Source organism: Podarcis filfolensis (assembly GCF_964270895.1).
Source record: "Podarcis filfolensis genome assembly, chromosome: 1".
Classification (NCBI taxonomy): Eukaryota; Metazoa; Chordata; class Lepidosauria; order Squamata; family Lacertidae; genus Podarcis; species Podarcis filfolensis.
In genome coordinates, this window is record NC_139604.1 from 102,518,521 (window position 1) to 102,527,368 (window position 8,848).

The 8,848-nt window shown below is 44.2% G+C and overlaps 1 protein-coding gene across 5 annotated transcripts; it reads right to left on the minus strand.

The window, feature by feature from the left end:
* Positions 1 to 178: 178 nt before the first annotated feature.
* Positions 179 to 7,040, minus strand: CFL2 (cofilin 2). Of its 5 annotated transcripts, XM_083620696.1 has the most exons (5): positions 6,645 to 7,040; positions 6,157 to 6,305; positions 3,235 to 3,542; positions 3,069 to 3,145; positions 179 to 2,875 (listed from the first exon to the last, which is right to left on the minus strand). In XM_083620696.1, the coding sequence occupies exons 2-5, from the start codon at positions 6,157 to 6,159 to the stop codon at positions 2,763 to 2,765; spliced, it is 501 nt and encodes a 166-aa protein (XP_083476822.1). In that variant the 5' UTR covers positions 6,160 to 6,305; positions 6,645 to 7,040; the 3' UTR covers positions 179 to 2,762. The 5 variants fall into 5 exon arrangements, with proteins under 5 accessions (XP_083476822.1, XP_083476821.1, XP_083476823.1 ...); XM_083620695.1 differs by lacking the exon at positions 6,645 to 7,040 and having other exon boundaries at positions 6,157 to 6,541; XM_083620697.1 differs by lacking the exons at positions 6,157 to 6,305; positions 6,645 to 7,040 and adding an exon at positions 5,532 to 6,143.
* Positions 7,041 to 8,848: the final 1,808 nt, after the last annotated feature.

Below are 8,848 nucleotides of genomic sequence, written 5' to 3' on the forward strand. Positions count from 1 at the left end.
TCAAGGTTATTACTAAAGTCGCTCTTAGTTTCTATACTATATTGTACCTAGTTTTGTTTTCTCCTTTCAGAATCAGCCCATACAAAGCATGTTCATGTTTTAAAAATTTAAGCTAAATTTGCTCAATTCTCAAAGATCAAAAAGGACTTTCAAAACAAAAATGCAGTATCTACAGAGATTTTTAGCACTGTCATGAAAACTTTTATTTTAACATTTCTTTGTCAATAAAGTTAAGTAACTGAAGCCAACACCCAACGTCCCATCTATGATGGGAGAGACATGCAAGATGCTGTTTTGAAGCTTTCCTTCAACCTTTTTAAGTCACAATGAGGCCTTCGTCATTTTGCATGATAGAAAACAACAGCTGACAGCCCATTTGGAACACATGCCAGCTGTCTCTCATTTGTTTTATTGTCCGAGCAGTAAGAGGTTTGTAGCAGCATTTCCAAAAGCAAGTTATAGTTTACTGGATTTGATCAGATCTCAGTCAGTACTCTCAGCTGTAAACATGCTTTTTGGACCAAAGTTGTTATGCAGAATTCTGTCCTTTGTCAATATAAATAAGCTTTCATTTTACATAAATCCATGTAGACTTTTGAATGAATACAAAACTGGGCTCGATTTTAAAGTAAACGTACTCTCCTCTTCAATATTCAGTTCTAAAGCCTCAGACATCTGTTCAACACAATTTGCAAGCACCAAATGACATTACTAGCAGAGGATTACACGAACTGAAAAATAGTGCTTTACACAGATGAGCATTGCTCAGGTACAGATTATTATTATTATTTTTAACATTCATTTCAAAGCATTTGGGTTTTCTCAATTCTAGAAGGGAAACAGTGCATTCTAGGTAACAAAATGGAGCAGTTTTTATACCAGCCAGGTTTTTACGAGGCATAATATTTAAGAGATGTGGGGTAATGAAGACACTTTCCAATCAAATGTTTTAATCTGTAAAAAAGAATTTTTGCTTTCCTTTTTTGCATAGAAATAGTTAACATCTAGCAATTCAGCATGCCAGTCAGAATTCTACAATAGAATTCAGTACACTAAAAGAGATGCATTTCACTTCCAATAAGTCAGAAACAGCTGAAAGCTTGAAATAGTAACATTCTACAGAGCCACTGACAAATTACATTGTTTTATAAACCTATTCACTGTTGTCTATTTCTCCTCCAGACTTAAGTAAAAAAAAGTTTACATCAGTTTAAACTTATTTCTATTCTCTGCTACCTTCTTTTAAGAAACTGCTAACCATTTTCAATTTCTATCCTTTGATGAAAGCATTCCTCCTAGTGGTATGTACACTGCAACAGCAATTGGCTCCCTAACAGAGTTCCTTTATGCATACCAGTAGAATCATGTCCAGTTTTGCCATTTGTGGAGAACTGATGACAAGATACAAAAGCATGTGTTTGCCATAAATAGCTCTGGCCAGCGGAGGACTGCTCGCACAGAGCAGATCAAATTCTCTATAAGGAGAGCAGTGTTTGGCTCTTAGCCAAATCATGTTCCTGATGCAAGACTTAGTAGCTGCAAAAGCTTTTCAGTCCTATTAGCACAAAAATTAACTGGCAAGAGTTGCCTTGTGACTGAACAAAAGATGGTACTTGCAATATTTAACATGTAAAACTGTGAAGGATATTCTGTAATAGTGCATTACATGCCTCATTTTTTCCCTTTTAAGTTTCAGATATAAGCTAGTTGTAGGCTGATGCCCCAGTTGTTCCCATAATGATGGCAATTTATTAAAGTAAAGATTGTAGAGGAAAGTTCCTTATTCAAATTATTCCTACAGTGGGATTATGAATAAATATAAAAAGATTCATTACTGAAGTTGAGAGCAACTGTTCAGTATCTAGGAGAGGTACCGCTGAAACAAAACTCTGCAAAATGTTAAAATATACTTCATTCTGTAGTTCCCAATGAAAACAAGGCAACATTCTGTAATAAGCCACAAGTTTTATTGCAACGTGGCTAATATATTTGATCTCAAAAACAATGTTCCATTTAAGGCTCTTTTTATACAGAAATTGCCATTATGATTGATGTTTTACAAAACATCATTAGTGTTGCAAGACTTGCATGGTAAACAGATAGTTCCTACTCCTGTTCAGTAGTGTACATTCAACAGAAAAACAAAAAGGCATCGTTAACAGCTACTTCAGTTATAAAGATATGCATGTAACAGGAATGAAGACTGGGGTGCTACAACAGTTTGATGACAATTACAGAAACTTAATTGGCATTCCTTGGGAAAGGGGAAATAAAACATATTACAAAAAGTGCTTTAATTTAAATGCATAGTGTTGAGTGCTGCCATGTCACAAAAAAGGCTTGTCAAGGCAGGTGAGGTGTATGAATGCACAAGAGCCTCATGGAACTGCGATCAAGTGCAACTGTAAAGTAATACTGAATAGAGTCTACCATTTGACCGTTGGACAATACTTTAAAGGCAATCAATTAGCTTAAACCTTTTGTTGCTTGGCTAGACTATCCACATCAACTATCACATTCACTGTACATATTTGCAAGGAATGCCCACATCAGTTTTGGCTAAGAATATGATGTGAGGCATTCCTTGGATTCTACATAAACTATCAGGTTTAAAAACAGTCTAATGGTGACCACTTATAGACTGTATAATGACGTCTCCTTCAGGTATTTGGGATCTGGGAAGGTGGGGCAAAAGGAACTAATGCTATTCCAATTGAATGAGCTGCAAAAATGGAAGCTCCAGATGGCACTTGTCTGTCCTTTTATAAGGGTTTTCCTTCAAGTGAAACTACCACATTGCCTCCTAGTTTCTCTCCCAGTGTTGATCGATCTTTAATATCATCCAACCCATTTACTTGCCACTCGTGTTTAATACCTGAAAAAGACAAATAAACATAGATATATTTGTTCAGTATTTTCATAGCAACAAGTGCCTTACTGCTCAAGTATCAAATACCTGCCTACTTCAATAGCAGCTTAAACATGGTAGTTATCCAAAAGGAATTGTTACTCACTCTGAGGAAGTAGCTAAGTACAAAGTTGCCATGTGGAATATTTTCTGCTCATACCTGTGAATTTCTTTTTAATGGCATCTTTTGAGCTTGCGTAGATCATCTTGCTTTTTAAAGGCGCACTCTCTGGAGCCCTACAGACGGGGAGTAAAGACTTGTTATTTAACCCATTGAATTTCGGAAACAAAATTCTATTTAAATAATAATCCTTTGATTTACACACCAGAATAGAAATACCAGGTCTTCTTTTTTAGATTCCTTTGTTTCATATGTTGCATCATACAAAGCATATCGACAATCATTCAGAGGTAACAGCTTCACAAAAGATGTATAAGGGTCCTCCACTGTATCACCTATGTCACCAACTAGTATCTGCTTTGCTTCTTCTACAATTATTTGTCTTTTGTCATCACTTAAACAGAAGAGAACTGCTTTCTTTCGTTTTTTAATCTCTTCTGGCGTTGAAGATTTTCGTACTTTCATGTCATTGAAAACCTTGATAACTTCATCATTCACTGTTACTCCAGAAGCCTACAAAACAAAGCAAAACAGCATCCACTATAATAAACATCATCTATTAGAAACATACAATTTGGTCCAAAGCCAGCCATCATTACCTTAATACAACACAACAACAAAACACAATTATTTAGTTTTAGGTTAAGATAGCAATTTCGACTCATTTAAGAGCACATTTAGCCAATTGTAACTCTCACTGAATTCAGTGGGGCTTACTAATGAGTAAACATGCTTAAGCAAACACTACATGGGATTTTGCACAGAAATAATCAAAAGCATTTGCAGTAGTTCATATCAAGCTCTGTCATTATTCTAGTTTTGTTCAGTGATGTAAGCCTCTAAGGGAAGAAATGCCTTTTGTATCGTGTCAGGTTTAATATTATGTATTTAAAATTCCTAGATTTTATTTAATACCCTATAAATATTCCAGTGAAGTTACTACATGATGAAAGAATCAGGGACAGAATGTACAATTCCTCCCAAGAGTATTGAGGCTTATAGAAGCCGAGCCTACAAAAATGTGACTCATTCTGACTGGACAGAGGTGTTCTGTAAGTGTACACTGGAAACCCATAAGCTTTTTGCTATTTTTTTTAGTTTCTGCTTTTCATCCTATAGTGTTGCTGTAGGTTAATAGGCCTGCAGTTAATGAGTGCTAATTCTGTTTTAAAGGCCTAGGCAACTGTTCCCGCCTATATTTGAGGGCATTTAAATGTTATCATGGGGTAAACCCAGAGAATAGCAGCTCCCATGACACTGCTGTAACATGGGAAAGGAACCAAAAGGTTTTTCTTTTAAACACTTAAAAATAACTAACTATACTTGTTTTCAAATAAACAACCCCCTTAAAAGAGCAAAGATTTTAAAGCTTTTTACAGCACATTAGTTTAGGAGAAACAGCAAATATATAGCAGAACAGTGACAGATGAAGGTAGAAAATATTTAATCATTTCTGACTTGTTATTTAAAACACAAAGTAGGAATCTTCATTTTTAAAAAATGTTTCTTACAACTAGTTCTCAAACACTATTTCTTGTCCAAAACACTCCATTTAGTTTAGTTGTATATCTCAAAAATTTAGAGAGAAAAGAAAGAAAAATTAAAACTGATAATGGACCAGCATGTTTTATACCATATTGTTCACCTCTATGGAAAGATGAGACAATACAGCTCCTTTACCATTTTTTCTTTTCTCACACCTCCCCCCCCTCCCGCCCCAGTCAGTTTTTGAGCCATCTAGTGCCAATGTAATGACTATTGCCCAAATACAGCCAGAACATTCCTGCCCTTCTGCTGGATTCTCAGCAATGTAGTTCTAGGGCAGAGCTCCTAATGGTACACTGCAACAAGAACACAAGGAGAGAGAGAGATGCCCCCATGTGTTACACAAACACTGAATTTCTGCCATAAACCAGACACCATCCAAACACAATGAATGGTAAATGCCACTCACCTTCCAGCTTTTCCAGTTAAGAGCACCCTGCCCGCAAATTATGATTAAAGCACTCCAACAAAGGAAGCAGCCATCTCTCGGCTTGGTGCTTCCTTCCCCACCCCCCCTTGACACATTCAGACACAATGGAGAGGGGCAAACCCAACTATGCGTCATTCCACCCACCCCCACTGGCATCACAATCCCAACTAAGAGAAGCAGAAAGCCTATATTCTTACAACGCACTACGAGAAAGGGGGAATTCCACTCTAAGGCACTTAAGCCCAAAATGAAAAGGAGACCATCCTCGCTGTGTCATATGTATACTATTGGAAACGATCAGCCCCCACAAAGAGGCAGAGAATGAAGGAGGCGGCAGAACCTGCTCTTTCACTCCCGTTTCAGAGCCAAGCCAAAGGAACCAAACCTTTCTCCGTGGTCTGGGCTCCCGCATACATTTACCCTTCCATAAATAGAGATACAAGTGATTTGCTACCTCTAGCTTCTCCCAAATGACAAGCGGGGCATAACACGTATCGTTCCCCCACGATGAACTAGACGGGGCTTACCATAACACAGAAAAAAAGAGCCCTTTCCAGGGAAAGGGGGAGCCAAGCCCCATTACACGCGCACACGACACACTTGTCCCTATGGCTCCACGGAAGGGAAAGAAAGGATGTGTGAAGGTAAGTTGTCCCGTTACTTGGACCTCAGCAACAACCCGAGAAGAGGGCCATGTATATACCCTGCCATCTTACAAAGAGCCGCTGCCCCCCGCTACACCTAGGAAGGAACCAGACGCGCAGCCGCCCTTTATTTTGCTTCCTCGCCCATGGAGCTGTGCGTGGGCTTGCAGACTTGTGAAAAGAAAGCAAAGCGAGAAAAAGCAGCCGTCCAAGCGTGCGAGACTCGTATGTGTGGGAACCCCCTCCGTCACTCACAAGGCGAAGAACTTGCGGGCGCTTCTCCCCGGGAAGCGGGCCGCCCGCCGACCACGAGTTGGGGCGGCGGTGGAGCGGGGGGGGGGAAGAGGGTCGGTCCCCCTTCCCCGGGCTAAAATTAGACTAAAATGGCCGCCAGAGGCCGCGGGCCCCGCTGAGCCCCTCTCACCCTCGCGGGGGGCCTAGTCCCACACCCTGCCTGGCACAAGCCGGCCGGGCCACGCTGAGGCGAGTCAAGCTGCCCCGCCCTTACCATGGTGCCGGGTCCCTGTTGCGGCGGCGGTGATGGCGGAGGCCGCTCCTACTGCTTGCTGCCTATGGAGCGGAGGGGTCTGGTTGACGCTGCTCGCAGCACAGCTCGGAAAGCGCAGGCTGGGCTGAGGCGAGGAGACAGGCGGGGGGCTGGAGGGGAAAGCGGGGGGAGGAAAGGCCGGTCACATGGGCGCCGCCTTCTGTCACCACGTGCTGCAGGCCCGGCCCAGCCCTGCAGAGCACAAAACGGGGAGGGGACGGAGGGCCGCCCACCTCCCTCCTCCTCGTGAACGACGCCCCCACTCCTCTTTCGACGAGGAAACTTCCCTAACGGGAAGGAAGGACGGACAGAGGGGGATTTCCTGAGGAGAATTAGGCACCCCGTCCCCGCGCCATCCTCCGGCTTTGTTCTGCCACAGGGCGACTCCTAGGGTTGCGCCCCGCCCCGCTGGGCCGCCCTACAACTCCCTCGCCCGCTTCCATGCTGACCCCAAGGCGAGCGCCGCCGCCACCTGCCGCAGTCTCGCCCACATCCCCTCCGCAGCCCACGGAGAGGAGGCGAGCAAAGGGCGGCCGCGCGGGGACGGCGCTTTCCAGCCGCCTCAGCTGCTCGCTCGCCTCCCTCTCTCGGTGCTGCTTCGTTTCGGCTGGCTCTCCCTCCTCCGCTGCGTGGCTAAGCCAAGCCGCAGACTGAGGGGGAGCCGCGGAGGTGGCCGCGAAGCTGCTGCTGCTGCAGCCGCCGGCGCTGCCCGGGAGGGAGCGGCCCACCGGGGCACCGCCTGGAAGCAGCGGGCGCTCTTGCAGCTGCCTCCAGCCTGGCCTCCTCGCTCAACGGGCCGCTGAGGGAGCCGTGAGGAAGGAGGACCAGCTGCCTCCTTCTCCGCGCTCTCGACGGAGCGAGGGGGCCGGGGAGCAAGCGCAGGCGGCGGCTCTTCGCAAACAGGCCATTGAGTATTCCTTCGACTTCATTGCATTGATATCCCGCCGTTTTTCCTGGGAGCTCAAGGTGACGTACCTGGTTCTTCCCCCCTCCTGAATTAATCCCCACTGCAACCCTGTGAGGTTGGTTGGGCTGAGAGGCAGTGACCGCCGGCTCAAGGTCACCCAGTAAGCTTCATGGCCGTGTGAGGATTTGAACCCTACTCCCATGGGCGTAGCCTGAATTTATGTTGGTGGGCAGGCTTTATGTTGCGGGGGCAGAACCTCAAGTAAGTATTTTTATTCATTTAGGTGGGGCAGTTGCCCCCCTTGGCTACACCTATGTGGCTACACCTATGCCTGCTTCCCATCGTTGTTCGATACTCTAACCACTGTACCATACTGTACTGCACCGGCTCTTCTGAGTGCTTCGGTGGACAGCCAGCACTTGGGTTTGGGCCGCCTTGTGACTTAAAGAGAAGGGGCAACAGAGTTGCTGAAGGAGTGAAGGCACCTGCGTCCGATGGAGCACCAAATAACAGAGGCATGCCTTTCATTTTTAGCTTAGATCGCTCTCTTGACCAAAGGGACTAATAGAAAAAAACATCAACTTGGCTAAGGCAAACAAAGTACCAGAATGAAGGTAGGCACACAACAAGATGTAGCATATATCAAAACAGAAAATAAAGCAGATTTAAATTCATGTCAAAGCAGTCTGAAATACAATCTAATAAATCTGTAAGAGTTTACTCAGTAATTAATTTAAGCAAGTGCATGATGGCCACCAACCACAGTTTTAGTATGATTTAGGTTTTAAGGGATGCGGGATGCGCTGTGGGTTAAACCACAGAGCCTAGGGCTTGCCGATCAGAAGGTCGGCGGTTTGAATCCCCACGACGGGGTGAGCTCCCGTTGCTCGGTCCCTGCTCCTGCCAACCTAGCAGTTCGAAAGCACGTCAAAGTGCAAGTAGATAAATAGGTACCGCTGCAGCGGGAAGGTAAACGGCATTTCCGTGCGCTGCTCTGGTTTGCCAGACGCAGTTTAGTCATGCTGGCCACATGACCTGGAAGCTGTACGCCGGCTCCTTCGGCCAATAAAACAAGATGAGCGCCGCAACCCCAGAGTCGTCTACGACTGAACCTAATGGTCAAGGGTCCCTTTACCCTTTTAGATTTCTTTTAAATGGTAGCATTCACTGAGGAGGCCCAACCAAGCAGCTTAGTAGACTTGGTGATGTCTAGCTGATGTTGAGTCCTGCATAACTGCAAGGTGTTCACCACAATGTATGTTGAAAGGATTGCAACCCCCATCATTCCTGACCAGTGGCTAACGGAGGCTGAAGAAGGTTGGAGTAGAGCATGCAAGCTTCATTCAGATCTATGGAAAAATCTGCCCAAAAATCTGGCTTGGCAAAATAGCACTCATTAAAATGAGAGTGGTAACCAAAATTGGCATACCTTTTTGAATTACTACCAGTTTATATACAACAAGATAAATTTACAAAGTGGTAGATAAAGATAAAAGGCAGAGAGAGAAAACACAGGGGGGGTGTGGATGCACATAGCACCAGGAGACCCCATAATACCTAACTTCTGGTATTTAGTGCCTTCCAAGTTAGGCAATTGTTGGCATTAATACATGAAAATAAAGCTAATTTGTGGGTTAATATGGAATTGGAGGACAGGGAGGAGATGTTACAAGGGTCTTACATTTGGGGGAAAGAAAAGTAGTTTTTTGTATTTTACTCAAGAATCAAGAGTCAAAGGATACACAT